Source organism: Macaca nemestrina, chromosome 10 (genome assembly GCF_043159975.1).
Source record: "Macaca nemestrina isolate mMacNem1 chromosome 10, mMacNem.hap1, whole genome shotgun sequence".
NCBI classification, from domain to species: domain Eukaryota; kingdom Metazoa; phylum Chordata; class Mammalia; order Primates; family Cercopithecidae; genus Macaca; species Macaca nemestrina.
The window spans coordinates 76807018-76824271 of record NC_092134.1 but is presented as its reverse complement, the minus strand read 5'-3'; the positions used below and the strand labels follow the sequence as shown (position 1 = coordinate 76824271).

The 17254-nt window shown below is 47.9% G+C and overlaps 2 protein-coding genes across 22 annotated transcripts in view; one reads left to right on the top strand and one right to left on the bottom strand.

The window, feature by feature from the left end:
* LOC105474129 (RNA binding motif single stranded interacting protein 2) overlaps positions 1-13321 on the top strand; it is a 96392-nt gene extending 83071 nt beyond the window's left edge. For all 7 annotated transcript variants that reach the window (XM_011728553.3, XM_011728551.3, XM_011728552.3 and 4 more), the window contains one exon: positions 13202-13321. In XM_011728553.3, coding sequence (XP_011726855.1) covers positions 13202-13275 — 74 coding nt within the window. In that variant the 3' untranslated portion in view covers positions 13276-13321. The remainder of the gene's footprint in view (positions 1-13201) is intronic.
* Positions 1-17254, bottom strand: part of LOC105474131 (bromodomain adjacent to zinc finger domain 2A) — a 42812-nt gene that overhangs the window by 4835 nt on the left and 20723 nt on the right. For 14 of the 15 annotated variants that reach the window (XM_071071587.1, XM_071071586.1, XM_071071588.1 and 11 more), the window contains 21 exons: positions 16721-16858; positions 14317-14910; positions 13258-13443; positions 12318-12536; positions 11099-11572; positions 10899-10959; positions 9756-9864; positions 9459-9560; positions 9081-9291; positions 6169-6269; positions 5783-5848; positions 5366-5599; positions 4572-4826; positions 4084-4298; positions 3714-3788; positions 3030-3210; positions 2869-2928; positions 1896-2040; positions 716-1374; positions 358-580; positions 110-265 (listed from right to left, as the gene is read on the bottom strand). In XM_071071587.1, the coding sequence (XP_070927688.1) occupies positions 110-265; positions 358-580; positions 716-1374; positions 1896-2040; positions 2869-2928; positions 3030-3210; positions 3714-3788; positions 4084-4298; positions 4572-4826; positions 5366-5599; positions 5783-5848; positions 6169-6269; positions 9081-9291; positions 9459-9560; positions 9756-9864; positions 10899-10959; positions 11099-11572; positions 12318-12536; positions 13258-13443; positions 14317-14910; positions 16721-16856 (4462 nt within the window). In that variant the 5' untranslated portion in view covers positions 16857-16858. The remainder of the gene's footprint in view (positions 1-109; positions 266-357; positions 581-715; positions 1375-1895; positions 2041-2868; positions 2929-3029; positions 3211-3713; positions 3789-4083; positions 4299-4571; positions 4827-5365; positions 5600-5782; positions 5849-6168; positions 6270-9080; positions 9292-9458; positions 9561-9755; positions 9865-10898; positions 10960-11098; positions 11573-12317; positions 12537-13257; positions 13444-14316; positions 14911-16720; positions 16859-17254) is intronic. The other variant, XM_011728562.3, reaches the window with a different exon arrangement.

The window sequence follows — 17254 nt, the reverse complement described above, 5'->3', positions numbered from 1 at the left end:
TGAGAAGAGAGGTGGCAGAGGGAGAGGCCCATCAGGCTGTTGTCCACAGCAGCAGCTCAGTGCTTACCCTGGGCTCTTCAGCTTAAGCTGGGTGTAGGAGTGTATTTACCAGCTGAGGGCCGTAGGCAGACTTCCTGCAAGAAGTCCCTGTGCTTGTTAAGGTGTTTGTGAAGTGCCTTCTCCCGGATACCTCGGGGATGTAGGGCCTTGAGCATGGCATCCAACGTTTCAGGATCTCGTATCCACCACCAGCCTGAGCACATCTCTGTGAGCGGATGAAATATATGTGGGGTGCCAGCTGTGAAGCACTGCCCACACTGGATACCCCCACTCCACTCTCACTCCAAGATCACTCACCAGGTGGGACAGGCTGGGCTGTCAGCTGGGTTAGATAACGCTGTTCCATTTGTTTGAAGAACTTACTGGGAGGTCTCCCTCTCCGTTTGGGCTGTCCCAGCCCTGTGGGACTCTGTGGCATTTCTCCAGGGTCTCCTGCTCGCCTCTTAGGGGCCAACCCAGCCAAGGGCGTGGAAGAGAACTGCACTGGAGAACAAGGGTTGGCAGCACTGGGTCTATTCATCTGTGAATAAAATGAGACACAAGGATGTTTTCATGTTTATAGGTTGCCTCAACTTCAGGCAGCAGCTCCATACCCAGGCAATGGTGCCTGTGGCAAGATGAAATCAAGTGCATACTACTAATTCTGGCTACTTACTGGCTTGGAGGAGGCAAGCTGCTGAGGGGAGGGAGTGGGTTGGTCCTCAGAAACTGCAGGGGGTGGTGTAGGGGCAGCATTGCAGGGCATCTGGGCTGAGATGTTAAACCAGAGTGCTTGAGGATCAGGGCTGGATTCTGCCTCATCAGGCTCTGGCTCCTCCGGGGGCTGTGATGGAGCTGGGTCTAGTTTTCCAGGACTGCTATCAGGCGTGAGGACTGAGCTGCTCAACAGGGAGCTATGGCTCTGAGTCTGGCTCAGCCAAGACAGGAAGGCTGACTGGCTGAGGTCATGCTGGCTCTGACCCAGTGACAAAGGGGAGCCTTCTTGCTCCAGGAACCCCTTATGGGACTGAGGATGGGACTGAAGCTGAAGCTGAAGCTGAGGTTGGGGCTGGGCAGGAGCATGAAGCTGAGCCTCAGGCTGAAGCTGGGCCTGGGGCTGTTCTGAATCCTGACCCCTGACAGGGGACTTAAGGTGCCTAGGTTGCATAGACCCAGGCTTAGTTTTTCGAGGTCGGCCTCGGGCCCGGGCAGGAGAACTGGCAGTGGTGTTGGAGCCAGCTAACTCCATCTTCATAGAGAAGAGGGCAGGGTTGAGTGACGTATGGGCTGCCACTTTTAAGGAGTCAGTTTCCTTCTTTATCACATCCTCGGGAACTGTAAAGAGAAGTAAAGAGCTTAAGACATATGCTGACATACAAGGGAAAAGTAAAAGGGTTTATAAACTTAGGACCTATGCTTTCTTTTTCTCTTGGACTTAGCCCCCCTTTTTTGAGATTCCACTGGGAAGAGCTTACATACCAATGAACACAGTATCTGGGGAAGAAACACTATTCTCCCAAGTAATCAGCAGCAGCAGCACAATCATAAGCTAACATTTATTGCAAACCAACTATAGGTTAAGTATTATTCTAAGAGACTTAACTCATTTTAATCCTCTCAGTAGCCTCATGAAGTACAAATACTATTATTATCTCAACTTCACAAATGAAGAAACAGAAATATACAACTGGAAATGGCAGAGCAGGTGGGTAGGCAGCTTTACTCTAAAATCTGTGCTCTTAACCATTACACCATATTATCAGAAAATGAAAGAAGCCCAAGACTACTAAGGAAAAGGAATTATTTAATTCTTGTTTGATAGGACTCAGAATCCACACTCCCACAGACACACCTACCTAAGTTCCCCTCTGTTCCTTCTACAAAGATACCAGCCAAATATGGCAATACCCAGTAGCGACGTCTGTAGCGGTCTTGACCCAGGGAGACCGCCCGAAGCATCTGGGATGAGTGAAGCAGCTTTTTGCGAAAGAAAAGCTGACGCTGGGTAGACAATGAAAATGAAGATGAATAAACGCATTTCTAGAGTGACAGTGGTGAATTCATCCAGTATATCGGAGAAAGGCAATGGCTCTCAGCCCCTCTATAAAAGTGATGCCATCTGGGCCTAACTCAGAAGGTGATTAAGGTCAAGAGCGGTGGCTCACACCTGTGATCCCAGCACTTTGGGAGGCCAAGGCAGGTGGATTGCTAGAGGCCAGGAGTTCCATGTTACCAGCCTGGGTAACATGTGGAAACTCTGTCTCTATAAAAACACAAAAATTAGCCAGGCATGGTGGCTCCCGCCTATAGTCCCAGCTACTTGGGAGGATCACCTAAGCCCAGGAGGTTGAGGCTGCAGTGAGCCATGATCGTACCACTGCACTCCAGCCTGGGTAATAGAAACCCCATCTCAAAAGAATAAAAATTAAAATTAAATTTAAAAAATACGGTGATCGGCCAGGCGCGGTGGCTCAAGCCTGTAATCCCAGCACTTTGGGAGGCCGAGACGGGCGGATCATGAGGTCAGAAGATCAAGACCATCCTGACTAACACGGTGAAACCCCGTCTCTACTAAAAAATACAAAAATCTAGCAGGGCGAGGTGACGGGCGCCTGTAGTCCCAGCTACTCGGGAGGCTGAGGCCGGAGAACGGTAAACCCGGGAGGCGGAGCTTGCAGTGAGCTGAGATCCGGCCACTGCACTCCAGCCTGGGCGACAGAGTGAGACTCCGTCTCAAATTAAAAAAAAACAAAAAAACAAAAAAAAATACGGTGATCAATTCTTGCCCAGCCCATATCTCCAACTCTTGGGAGGTTAGAAGCACAATACCTTACTGAGTTTTTCTATCTGGCGCTCTAGCTCTGGGATGCTAGATGCTGTGGCATCAACCTGGGGAGAAACATGTGAGCATTAAGAAAAAGGAGGTTATCAGATTCAAGAAAGAGGAATCTATTTTCTAACTCCCACTTTCCTTGATCTTGGGCCAGTACCTCTCCATCTCTTCGACCCCTGCGGCCATGGACAGCTGCTGTAGACTCCTCTTCTTCCTCTTCTTCCATGCCACTGGTCTCCTCCATGATCCGAGAACTGCGCCTCCGTCCCAGGCATTCCTCTGGCCCTTCCATCTCTACCTCAGACCGCCCAGTTCGCTTGGCCAGAACAGTTTTCAGTCTTGAAACAGATGGAGAAAGATGAAGGGATGGCCGAGCGCAGTGGCTCACACCTATAATTCCAGCACTTTCGGAGGCCAAGGCAGGCGGATCACCTGAGGTCAGGAGTTTGAGACCAGCCTGGCCAACATGGTGAAACCCTGTCTCTACTAAAAATGGTGGGCACCTGTAATCCCAGCTACTTGGGAGGCTGAGGCAGGAGAATCGCTTGAACATGGGAGGCAGAGGTTGCAGTGAGCCGAGACTGTACTATTGCATTCCAGCCTGGGCAACAGAGCAAGACTCCATCTCAAAAAAAAAAAAAAAAAAAAATTAAGGGAAACTGGTGAGGAACATGATAGTGCCACAGAAGAAATACCTGGACTCCAAACCATCCTGGGCCCTGGTAAGGTCCCAAATCCAGGGAAGGGGCTAAAGCATCACATTTCATGCCAAAACCCTGGCTATGCTTCACCCACCCCACTTCTCTCCTCTCTGGGGCTCTACCCTCTGTCTGGTCCCTACCTCCGGAGCCGACCTTCAACAATCCACTTGTTTTTCCTGTAGCTGGACATACTCTCCAGAGTCTTGTCAATCTCACTGCAGGGGAATAGGGAATAGGATGAAGTGGCAGCACAAAAAAAGGGAAAGGAGGCTCAAGGGTAAAGGGGCTGCAGCTGAAAAAGGAGTTCCAGCCTAGAAACTAGATCAGATGAATGGCAGAGGAAGGCTTAGGCTCTCCCAGGGAGGGCACTGCAATTCAGTCCCAAGTCACTCCATATCTTCAGAACATGGCAGTGAACACACATTTCTGAGGACTTCTGGAAAGCTAGAAGTCCTCCATCCCATTCTGATGCAAGGCATACAATGACCATCCCCACGCCCAGCCTCTCACTTGATGATGAGGGTGGAGCCATTGAGCTCATGCACAAGGAAGGCCAGGACAGCAGCCTTCTGCTGGGGTGACTGGGCCTGAAAAGGCTGGGTGCGCAGGCGATCACAGAGGGCTGGCTCTACTCCGTATGCCATAAGGAAGCAGCGCAGGATCTCCGACACATTGTCTCTTGTCAGTGGGATCTCAGACACCTTCTCCCCCAAGATCTTTAGGGACTGTGTGGAGGAGAGCATAATGGGAGTGAGTAGGGAAAGATGAACAACCAAGTTGGGTGAATGTGCAACAGGAAAATACACCAGAAGAGAACTATGGGGGTTAAGATAGAATACAAAAGACCACAAAAGAAAAGGAGTAAAATAAAGAAAAACAAAATAAGGAGAGAGGAATCAGGAAGAAAAAGAAATGGAAAAATATAAGGAAAAGAGAAACACTAAGTAGTTTTATCTCCTTTACTTGTCCTGGTTACTTTGGGAGGGACTTGCACTCACCTGACAGTAGGAGGGCAAGCCAGGATCATGGAGTGCAGCCTTCAGCAGCCTCACCAGCAGGTCTTGCACCTCACCCAAGCTGTCGCCTTGACACAGGAGTCCCTCCTGCAGGACCCCCAGGCTAGGCACATCTTTGGCAGGATCAAAGCCCAGCACCTTGCCAAAGCTATGCAGGAACTCCACAATGGTCAAGCAGTCTGAGAAGGCCCCACTGGGCAATGTCAGACCAGGGACTCGTGAGAAGTCAGGCAGGGGCTAGAGAGATAAAAGTGTTCTGTTAACAGTTAACACTGTTTTATTTTTTAAAATAAAAGAGTTAACACTGTTTTATTTTTTTAAAATAAAAGTTAACACTGGGGTTCTTCCTTTAATCTTTATGTAATTTTTTTTTTTTTTTTTGAGATAGGGTCTCACTCTTGTCACCCAAGCCAGAGTGCAGTGGCATGATCTCTGCTCACTGCAGCCTTGACCTCCTAAACCCAAGCAATTCTCCCACCTCAGTCTCCCAAATAGCTGGGACTACAGGTACATGCCACCACACCCAGCTAATTTTCATATTTTTTGTAGAGATGAGGTCTCGCCATGTTGCCCAGGCTGGTCTTGAACTACGGGGCTCGAGCAATCTGCCCGCCTCAGCCCTCCCAAAGTGCTGGGATTACAGGTGTGAGCCATGGCACCCGGCCTTCCTTTAATCTTTAATGGAAATGTTTCTCCCATTGCAGAAGTCCCTGTTTTTTTTTTTTAAAGGAAAGTCTTCCCAACTGACCCAGGAACTGTTACTCTCTCCTCACTACCTGGTGGTCAGTCAGACACATATCCTCTGTTGGCTTCTTCATTTCCTCCAAGATCATCTGTTGCCTCTGCCGTTCCTCCAAGCGCCTCTGTGTGGCCAGGGTCTTATCTGCTTTACAGGCTGGCTTGGCTTTGGCCACCTCCTCCTTTTCCTTCATTTTTACCTTCTCCTTCTTTTCCCTCTTGACTTTTTCCTTCAGTTTTTCCTGCTTTGTCTTTCCCTTTTCTTTCTCAGCCTACCCAAGGAAAAGAGGAACCAGGAGTGCCATAAAGATACCAGTTACTATCCTTCCCTGTTCCCAGTCCTCCCAACCTCACGGCCCAGAAATCTCACTATAAAACAAGACTGATGTACGTGTCTTGCAAAATCAGTTTAGTGGCTTCAAAATTATACTTGGCAAGTTTGTACATGCACCTACCTTGGATTTCTTCTTAGCTTCCTTCTGCTTTAAGCTCTTGGTCTCTTGTTTCCGCTTATTTCTGGCCTGTAAACCATAAGGGAAGTCATTTCTCCTCAAACTCTGAAAGCATCTCTGCTTGGGCTAGGATTCAAAAACAGACAAGGGTGCTGGGGAGGAGAGGTGAGAGATGGAATGAGGGGTTGGCAATGGATTAATTCTCTCACCCTAGAGATGCCCACGTTATTTTTGAACAAGCCCAATTCTCTAAATCAAGCGCAAGAAATTTCAGGGTAATGAAGATATACTGCTACACAGGGAGTGGTGGATGTGGGAGATGAAAATAAAATATGAAGTAGACTGTAGGAAAAATTAACCTACTGTGTCATCTCTCTGATGTCTCTCACCTGCCCTTGGATAGTAGTCTGACACTCTCCCCGTTGTACCTTCTGCCTCATCTTCTTCTTGCTTTTACCAATCTTTGCTTTATCTTCCTCATTCGATGTTTCTTGAGAGCAGAAAGAAAAATCAAACAAGTGAGGCAGGAAGGCAGTTCTCTAGCATCCAGGGCAACACATGCCTGTCTCAAAGCTGGCCTCCCAAGCAGTTCCCTGAATAATCTAGTTTTTTTTTTTTTTTTTTTTTTTAAGTATACATAATAAAACATTGGGGGGAAAAATGTAGGAGAGGCACCTGCTATGGGTGTGGCACAAAGAACTCAAATGACATCTGCCCAGAAGCACCAGCCCCTGGCTCCAATCAGACTGCTTTACAAGGTGTCCTGCTGATAGAAAAGAGGCCACAATGGCAGAGTAGCCTTGTAGCCAATCTCTATCCCAGGATACCTGACAAGAGCAGCAACCCACAGACTGATTTTAGAGCAGAGAGCAGAGAAAGGATATAGCAAGCCAAACTGTCAGGGAAAGAGGGTAGTAGTTAGAAGCACTGATTAACCAAGGATGTGCCGGAAAAAAGCCCACACAGCGGACACCTCAAAAGAATCAGATCAACATTGACATAGCTATTGATCATGCTCAGCTCCATGTCTTGCTTCACTAAAAGTTCTGAATTTCTTTCTTCTGGAAGACTTGTGGAAGTATAATTCTGCAAGCAATAGAGTATTTCATAGTTGATGTTTCTGACATGACTCTCTCTCTCTATATATATATATGTATGTGTATATATGTATATATGTGTGTGTGTGTATGTATGTATATACAGACACGGAGTCTTGCTCTGTCGCCCAGGCTGGAGTGCAATGGCACAATCTCGGTTCACTGCAACCTCCGCCTCCCAGGTTCAAGCCATTCTCCTGCCTCAGCCTCCTGAGTAGCTGGGACTACAGGTGTGTGGCCACCACGCCCTGCTAATTTTTTGTATTTTTAGTACAGGAGGGGTTTCGCCGTTTTAGCCAGGACGGTCTCGATCGCCTGACCTCATGATCCGCTGGTCTCAGCCTCCCAAAGAGTTGGGATTACAGCAGTGAGCCACCGTGCCCGGCCCTGACATAACAATATTTATTAATTTGTTTCTGGTATAGAAACGCCACCATATATCTACATGACAACCCTTTAAGACAATTACGGGCAGATGAACTACCTAAGGCTTTGAATAAAATATGAGACTTGACCGGGTGCAGTGGCTCACGCCTGTAATCCCAGCACTTTGGGAGGCTGAGGCAGGTGGATCACCTGAGGTCAGGAGTTCGAGACCAGCCTGACCAACATGGAGAAACCCTATCTCTACTAAAAATACAAAATCAGCCAGGTGTGTTGGCACACGCCTATAATCCCAGCTACTCTGGAGGCTGAGGCAGCAGATTCGCTTAAACCTGGGAGGTTTTAACTAGGGAATTGCTTAAACCTGGGAGGTTGCGGTAAGCCAAGATCGCACCATTGCACTCCAGCCTGAGCAACAAGAGCAAAAATCCATCTCAAAAAAAAAAAAAGAAAAGAAAAGAAAAAAAGGTCAGGTGTCGTGGATTACGCCTGCAATCCCAACATTTTGAGAGGCCAAGGCAGGTGGATCACAAGGTCAGGAGACCGAGACCATCCTGGCTAACGTGGTGAAACCCTGTCTCTACTAAAAATACAAAAAATTAGCCAGGCGTGGTGGCGGGCGCCTGTAGTCCCAGCTACTCGGGAGGCTGAGGCAGGAGAATGGCATGAACTCAGGAGGCGGGGCTTGCAGTAAGCTGAGATCGCGCCACTGCACTCCAGCCTGGGTGACAGAGTGAGACTCCGTCTCAAAAAGAAAAAAAAAAAAAGAGACTTGTTCTAGGTCATTTGGTTGAAACATGACAGAGCTACATGTCTGAGTGAGAATCAAAAGACTAAGTTTTTTCACATTCTTCACACTACACCAAGGTAAACGCACTATTTACTGAAAAATTTAGGTATTTCTCACCCGTCCATCCACTAAAACAGTGCTGCTGCTTCTTCTTCTTCTCATTATTATTATTTTGAGATGGAGTTTCACTCTTGTTGCCCAGGCTGGAGTGCAATGGTGCGATCTCAGCTCACCGCAACCTCTGCCTCCCGGGTTCAAGTTATTCTCCTGCCTCAGCCTCCGGAGTAGCTGGGACTACAGGCATGCACCACCACGCCAGCTAATTTTTTTTTTTTTTTTTTTTTTTTTTTTTAAGTAGAGATGGGGTTTCACCATGTTTGCTGGGATAGTCTCAATCTCTTGACCTCATGATCTGCCTGCCTTGGCCTCCCAAAGAGGTGGGATTACAGGCGTGAAACACTGTGCCCGGCCTATTATTTTTTTTTAGAAACAGGGTCTTGCTGTGTTGCCCAGGTTGGAGTGCAATAACACAACTGCAGTTTACTGCAGCCTCCAAACTCCTGGGCTCAAGTGATCCTCTCCTGCCTGCCTCAGCCTCCTGGGTAACTGGGATTATTAGGCACACACCACCATGCCTGGCTCCCAATTATCTTTTAAATTCAGACGTGAATTCTGAACTTCCATGATCGTAAAAATGAGTAAGGTAGGAGGGTACAACTGAACCAGTATAAGATAAGGAGCTAAAAGATGGAAAGGAAGGGCAAGAAAGTCCTTTCCTCTGGGCTAAACACATCTGGGGACAGCCCAAGGTTTCACTGGTAGCAGCAACTCAAGAAAGAGTATGGCTGGAAAAGAAGCATTCCCAAGCGCTGGGACTATGATGCTGGATTCCAAAGAGAAGCTGATTCAGATTCGTTCTTCCCAGATAATGTTAGTCACGCTCCTGGGAAATCCAGGTATTAGCAATTCATCAACATTTTAGATACCTCACGGAGGAAGCCGAATTCCAAAGTAAGAAACACCACTGTACCTTGGGCCTCCAGTTTCTTTAGGAGGCGGTTGTCTGTCTTGTCCAACAGCTCAGTGATTTTGACCTTAGGTGGCCGACCTCGGCCCCGTTTCACCTTGGGGACTTCCTTAGTCTTAGTCTTCTCAGTGTTTCGAGGTCGACCCCGTTTGCCAGTAATTGCCTGAATCCTCGATGGGATCTCCTCTGCTGAGAGCTGCACCCACTGCAAGCCCTAAGGTAGCAAGGGAGACTGTTACAGTAGGAAGGAATCGGTGCAGGCCACTAGACCCTCGGAACCATTCAATGCCCCAGAACCTTCAAACCCCACAAGAGGAAGCTGCAGCTTGTCCACCAACTCATCCTCAGGGACAAAAGCATATTTAACCCTTAGGTCTGCACCTCTGGCGTGTCTCTTTCTTCAAAGAAATCTCCAACAGGCATACGGGGACTGAAGCTGAAGTGCTCACGGCGGACACTGTGTACCACATTGCGGCTCAGGTACTAAGAGGAGGAAGTAAAGTAACATTAATAAAGCTGGAATCCTACCATGTATTTGGTCAGCAAAGGCACAAGCAGAACAGACCCAGAGCAGACAATGGCAGCCTGTTGCCACTGAGCCCAAGAACGGAGTCTTAGGCAGTGGAAAGGAGTCCACTGAGCCCAAGAAAGGAGTCCTTTAAAAAAAAGCTACATTACCTTGATCACTTCTGGAAATTGCTTCATCCTCTTCCCACAGGGGCCATAATACCAGGTCTCCCCCTGCCATCGGTGGCTGCCCTTCTTGATGCGCACCTCTCTCCGCCACCTGCCAGAGAAGCACATGGGCCCTGCCGCCAGGTCACACCCCTACCCACTCCCATGCCACCTAAGAGCCAAGCCCTCTGAGCAGATGGCCCTCCCCACATTTGTATCTCTAGAACTGCATGCAGATGCAAAAGCATCAACAGAGATAAGCTTGGATAGAAGGCTGACTTAAGCTCCAGCAAACACACCAAGGTCCTTAGGAGAAAAGCAATACACCAAACTGCACAAGCTCAGAGATCTCCACCCCCCTTTACAAAATCAGTGAGATAAGCAGTCAGAAACCCCTCCCTGAGCCATTCAGGGCAGTTACTGGATTTCCAGTAAAGAGGATAAAGACCTAAGGGGAATAAAAGCAGAAGACAAAGGACAGGGAGGCAAGCAGAAAAGTAAATTTGCTGCTGACTCCATGAAAAGACTCAATATGCCAGGGTTTAGTTAGGAACTCTGTGTTCTGAGCAATATTATTCTAAGACTAACTCTAATCTTTCTCTCAAAATTTTAAGCAGTACTCAGACTTGGTGACCACAAGTAGCCTTGAAGGGGAGGGGTGGGGAAGATCCAGGAAGGCAGTTATTTCCACAAGGCCCTGGTGTCAGCTAGTTTGTTCATTTTGGTCATGTACTGTTCCTGCCCTCACCTCTCCTAAGAGCATTAAAACAACAAAACCACCTCAATTCATTAGTACTAAGTCGCTCCTCATTCATTACTATCCCTTCTCTACAGAAATAGGACAAGCCAGCTAGTTTGGATGTAAGCCCTAGGGTTTGAAAAAGATAATAGCTGGAGCTCCTTGGGCAAAATTGAGTCACTACAAGATGAAGAAAGAATAGGTGATGGAAGATAGACCTTGAGAGAAGACGGAAAACCTAGGAATCTCATGCCAAGAAACATTATCATTGCAGATAACTGTCCTGTAATCTACTCTTGTATGGCTCATTCCTCCCCCATCTCAGAGGAAAAGAGGCATTCCCTTCTTTCTAGAGTTGTGCATTAAACTTGTCAAGGTCAATAAATGTAGCAAACTAGAGCATTTACCCATGTTGGAGGGGAAGACGAACTTCTTCTGGGGTAGCAATACGTCTCCTCATGACATCACCTTGGGAGGAAGGGATACCCAAGTTAAGAGTTCAAGCAAAATATTTAAACAATAGACCAGCAGGGAAAGGCTAACTGCAACATGGGACAGAAAAGTTTCCTGGAACCAGACAGGGATAGAATAGAATCTGGATACTCACCACTACTAGAAGTAGTGAGTTCCTCTCCAGTGATCTCTTCCAGGTCAGCAGTGGTTTCTAGGAAGCTGCTGGCATCCTTATTTGCTGGGGAGGCTGTTGGAAAGGCAGCTGCTGGGGAAGTTACAGGAGAGGCTTTTGGGGATGTCACTGAAGCCGTCAAGGGGACTTCTGAGGAAACTGCTGGGAGGACTGCTGAGGAAGCTGGAGAGACCACTGAGAAGACTGCTGGAGAGACAACTGTAGAAGCTGCGGGACAAACTTCTGGAGAGATTTCTGGGGAGGCTGCTGGAGAAACCACTAGGGAGACTGCTGGGGAGGTTGTTGGCGAGACTGCTGGTGAGGCTGCTGGATGTAGCTGAATAGTGGATGACTGATCAGGAGCTGGCTGGGTCAGGGATGGTGGGAAGTCTGAAGACTGAGTTTCCATTTCCTCCTGTTCAGCGTCACTACCATTGTTCAGGTCAAAGCTGTTATCTAGAATCCAAAGGGACAGGATAGGCTTTAAAAAAAAAAAGGCATCACATAAAACAAGAGAATCTACTCAGTCAAACCTGGACCAAGCTAAACAGGGTTACTTCAAGGGGTCTTCCCTAGGGTTGGAAAAAGTAGCAGCTTTTTCTCCCAACCAATCACGAAGATTAAAGGGTAAAGATGCTACAGATGTCACTGTGTGAAGAAACACCTTTTACCTGGTGCCAGTAAAGGCTCTGGCCTCCTTCTCCCTACAAATTCCAAGTCTCACAAGCTCTTCAAAGCAGAGGGCACAGGTCAGAGTATAGCAGTCTGTGCCTCTTTTAGTCCCACCATACACTATCCCATAGCCCCTCAGCTCCCAGCAAGTGCTTTCCCACTTTTTTTTTTTTTGAGATGGAGTCTCGCTCTGTTGCCTAGGCTGGAGCGCAATGACACAATCTCAGTTCACTGCAACCTCCACCTCCCAGGGCCAAACGATTCTCCTGCTTCAGCCTCCCAAGTAGCTGGGATTACAGGCGCGTGCCACCACACCTGGCTAATTTTGTATTTTTAGTACAGGCGAGGTTTCACCATGTTGGCCAGGTGGTCTCGAACTCCTGATCTCAGGTGATCCGCCCGCCTCGGCCTCCCAAAGTGACGGGATTAGAAGTGTGAGCCACTGCGCCCGGTCAGATTTCCCACTCTTAAGGCCCTAACTGTGAAACTTATTCTCTCATCTTTCTTTGTCCTACCTACCCTCACTTACCTTGCAGGACAGACTCCCCTAGGACAGGTGGAGAGGTGGGACTGGCAAAGATAGAGGCTGATGTTTGACTATCATCTGCCAGGAGACTGAAGGCAGTAGCATTATTGAGGGAAGGGCAATCAAGGGCAGAAATCACAGGGCTGTCCTCAAGAGGCAGCTTGTCCTCTGCACCCATTAGCTCTGTGTCATCAATACCATATAGTCCTCCACTCACTGGCTCTGTTCACAAGGGTAGAAAAATCAGAGCAGGATAATGAGAAAAAAAAATCAGAAAGCAAGACTTAAGAAACACTGGTCAGAAAATATCCAATTCTAGTTCCCACAGTGTGAAGATTCTTCCTAATATTAAATTAGATAACAACTAAAGCCTTCTCCCTGAAAGAGTAGTCATGAGATTGTAGGGATCATAAAAGTTTGAGGGGAGGCCAAGGCAGGAGAATTGCCTGAGGCCTGGAGCTCAAGACCAGCCTGGGCAACATAGCAAGACCTCATCTCTACAAGATGAAAATGGAAGGAAAGGCATTGGTGGTATTATCTACCCAGAGACCTAGCAAAATTCTAGGATTTATCATAAAATATGTCTTTCTTGTACTTCAGTGGGGTAAAAGGTAACTGCTCACTGACAAATGTTTCCTTCCTAGTTTGTTAGAACCCAGAAAGATCAACTGTGTGGTAATAAGTCCCTATCCAGTGAATTATTACAGCCCAGAGCTCTTGGCCAAAAGTAATACTGGGAAATAACCTGGGACATAAACCAATTCAGCTCAGAGTTCAGTTAGTGCAACAAGGCCAGTGGCATGTAACTGTGGTCTGCCTTAGGCCTACCTGGAAGCCCCAATGCCCTGGATTCCCTAATACTTTTCCCATTTTACTGTCTCTTTCAGGTAAAGGTTGGCTACTGTGCATGGATAAATTAAACGGGGCCAGCCTCCAAACCTACCTGGTGCCAGAGAGTTGAAGGGCTCCAAAGAGTCTTCACTGAGGATTGGAGTGTCTTCCAGTTGATCAGGAAGATGTGAAGGATCATCTAAACAACTCACTGTGGGGTCAGGGACCAGGACTGAGACCTCTTGGTGTAACGATTCCACAGAAGGGACAGAGCCATTGTAGCCACACATCTTCAGTTCTAGGAAATCCCAGGAGAGACCAAAAGTCAAAATCAGTGCCTTATATTGGTTCATTTAGCTATATTAGGCAGTCAGTCTTTGCTAGAAGGATGTTCATTCATTCAACATTTATTGCGGCCAGTTCTTTGCTGGGAACCGATCACATCAAGATACTCTGAGCAGAGAGGTACTGGTAAAATCAATCCTACAGCAGGCAAAGAGAGGAAAAGAGAGTAGGGTCTGAGATAAGATCTTTATCATGTTCTCAGATATCTCCCCCATCCAGTGGGAAACAGAGAAAACATCCTGTAATTATACAGAGTGGTGATTACCCTTGTATCAGGAATCAACTGGAAGCTAAGCTTCTATCTATTTTGAGGGAAAAGATGAGAGGGGCTGTCACATGTACTAATGCTAAACAACAAAAAAGGAAACTGAGTAGACAAATAATGATATGCTCTGCCTGCTTCCTTCCCTCCTTCGTATGCCAATCACTACATTGGGCTCAGACGACTTTAGCAGCCAGTCTGCTCCTGCCACAGTTAGTTAAAACAGCCTCAATGCTCACTGCTAGACCCTAACCACTTCATATATTTTGAAAGAAGCCTTTCTTGATGCAGGGTGTCTGTTGGGGCTGTTTCGGGCTCGCCCACCTGCCCTCTCCAGGCCAGAAGCTCTGCATGAGCTTGAAATAATTTGCACTCCCACTCCCGAGCTGGTGCTGCTGCCACAAAAACACCAGCCACTTGGCTCTGCTAATTGCTAATCACCAACATGCAAATCAGCCTCCACTGCAGAGAGCTGGAAAGACAAGTTTTCCTCACCTCAAAAAGCCACTATCCCCCCCAGCTCCATTTTCCCTTTCCCCACCCAGTTCACCAACCCAGTTATACCTGGCTGCTCTTCTTCCAGCTCCAGGCTGCCTACCAAGCCAGTGCCATTCTCTGCCACAACTGAAGTCATCTCCTTTTCCGCTGCCTCATCAGGGTGGATATCACTGCCTACCTCCTGGGAGGGTGCAAAGGTTTGAATGCTAGATCCCAACATAGGAGAAGTCTGTGGGGAGGTGAAAAAACTAGGGGGTCCATTGGGCATCACCTCAAAATTCTGGTCAGGAAAGGAATCATACAGTTCTTGTGAATCAAAGTTAAGCCCCATGGGACTCTGGGTACCGTTGGCCCAGAACTCTTGGCTCCCAGCCCGAAGGTTAGTGTTGTGACTTGGGGATGAAGGTTGCCGGCTGCCCCCAAGGATGCCGTTGAGTGGGTATTGTCCCCCCGAGAACTGGGAGAGAAGGGGTGGGTCCTTGAGGTTGCTGCCAGAATTGGCAGATGGGTACTGTGAGTAGTTCCAGAGACAGTCGTAGGCCACGCTGGGGTGATGGAGGTGTGAGGTGCTGGAGGAGTGGGGAGCAGAGTTCAAAATCCCTGAAGTAGTAGTGTGAGATACAGTAGATAAGCCATTAACATTCACATCCCCATTCAAACCTGGCAGAGAGGGAAAGAAAAGGTCAGCTACAGATATGTAGGCAAGCAACTCTACCAAAACAAACCCAAAGTAATAGCACTGACTAGAAAAAGACATGGTAAAGGAAAAGGGGATTCCTCCCCTGCTATATCCAGTTTTTGGGTCTCTGGAGAACACCAAGCCCAGAGGCTCCTGGATGTAGGCTTAGCAACTGCTGCTGAGGCTGCTGAGTAGGGGGCTGGAGAGCGCTCCAGGCCTGTCATGGGAGCCACCAGCAGAGCTGGATGCTGCTGCTTACTACTGGCTTTTTTTTGTGGTTTATTTTTTGTTTGTTTGTTTTGAGATGGAGTCTCACTCAGTCGCCAGGCTGGAGTGCAATGGCGCAATCTCGACTCACTGCAACCTCCGCCTCCCGGGTTCAAGTCAATTCTCCTGCCTCAGCCTCCCGAGTAGCTGGGACTACAGGCACCCACCACCAGGCCCAGCTAATTTTTGTATTTTTAGTAGAGACGGGGTTTCACTGTGTTGGCTAGGATGGTCTCGATCTCTTGCCCTCGTGATCCACCTGCCTCGGCCTCCCAAAGTGCTGGGATTACAGGCATGAGCCACCATGCCTGGCCTTTTTTTTGTTTTTAATTAAATGAAACTGTTCGCAGACTCCCTACAGTGACTTGCGTTCTGCCCTACTCTCATTCCCTAGGGGATTTCTTCCCTTGGAGGGGCATGACTGAATTCTCCAGGGGCCCCCTTTCCCCACTGCCTATTTGGCCCCACAGTGGCACCAAAAGGGACAACCTCCACCTCACTGGCACATGCAGATCCAGCACTTTGTGCTGGGCTAAGAATAGAATTTGTAGTCACCACAGCGACAAGAACCCAGCTCAGAAGGCTGGGCTTGGCCCTTCCCTATAGGCACTAGAAGGTAATATGCCAGCTGGGGCGGGGGAGACCTTTGCGTGCAGTGCTGTAGAGTTCAGCTATCAACATCAATGGCAACCTCTGGAATGGAGGACAATCAATCAAAAAGAACCAAGATATTAAGGAAGCTTGAGAGGTAGGGTGGAACCCAATGAAATAAAGGAGCTTCTACCATCTGCAACCCTTTTGGAGAGGATAGGAGGGAGAAGCAGCAGTATTTTTCTGCTGCAAGGAAGGAAGGAAGCATGTGGGCTTCTCTCTGCTTCCAAGTATAAAGGACCTGAAACCCAAGCAAGATTATAGAGGTACCTGGCGAGTCATGGTACAGAGCAACTGGTAAGCCAAATCCAGGAAAAGACCCAATCCTGGCAGCAACACCTCCATATGGAATTATGAACTTCTCTCTGGGGAACTAGGTAAGCACTAAACTTTCCCTTGTCCCTACCTTCCATCCAAGGACAGAAGGTGGAATAAGTGCTTATAGCATCTGCCTTTCTCTGATGTACAAACTAAAAGGCAATACACTGCAACTTGCACTTCATTCAACTCTCAGTACTGGCCCAGTGTAGCTCCCTAACCTCTAAAAACAGCTTCTTAGAAGGCTAGTCCTTTATCTCTCTCATGAGTCCAACCTGGTTAGCAGCAGCAGTAGCCACCTCACCGCTCTGTCAGCAGCCAGGGGAACAGGGCTGACAGAAGAACAGGCTAAGATGAAAAAGCCGTTGGGTTTTCCTAACCTCTTCCAACCTTAAGTCAATTAAAAAAATGTTTGCAAAAAACCCGAGAACTTGTTCATAGAAGTTGATTTCTCTCCAGCAGCTAGACCAAAGTGAAGCAAAATAATCCCCCATGAATCTGCCCTTAAGGGTTGATGCCCATTCCCTCCCCAGGCCAAGCAGCCCTCACACTCACTTTTCCCTTGCTGGGGGAAGTTCATGGGAGACCCGTTAGTGTAGAGGCCCTCCCCTGAGGAAGGAGAGGGTTTCAGTCCTGAGGCAGCAGGTGCAGGGGGAAGGCCAGTAAAGTTAAAATGGTCGTTTGCCTCCATTTCTGCAGGAGGGGAGAGAGAGGGGGAAAAAAATACTGGCGGTTAAACAAGGTTATGTCACCTGGAATCTTCCAGGGGGAATGACCCCTCCCCTCCACCTACTTACCCTTCTCCTACCTAAGTACTGCGTGAGGGAAAGTACAAGCTAAGAAAAGAGAAGGAGAAAATACGCCCCAAGGCTGAGCAATGACCCTAAGAAAATTGTCTTTTAAAGCCAGCTTTGGTGATTAAAAAACAAAACGAGTTAGCGAGAAAAACCAAGATACAAGCCTGGAGTTTTCCCTCTGTGTAAGCTCCACTCAGCCCAGGTTACCCTTCTATATTAGATATTAGCCCTCTACTGTAACACTTAACATTCTCCATCCTTTTGTTTTTATCCTCAAGGTAAAGTCTCCCTC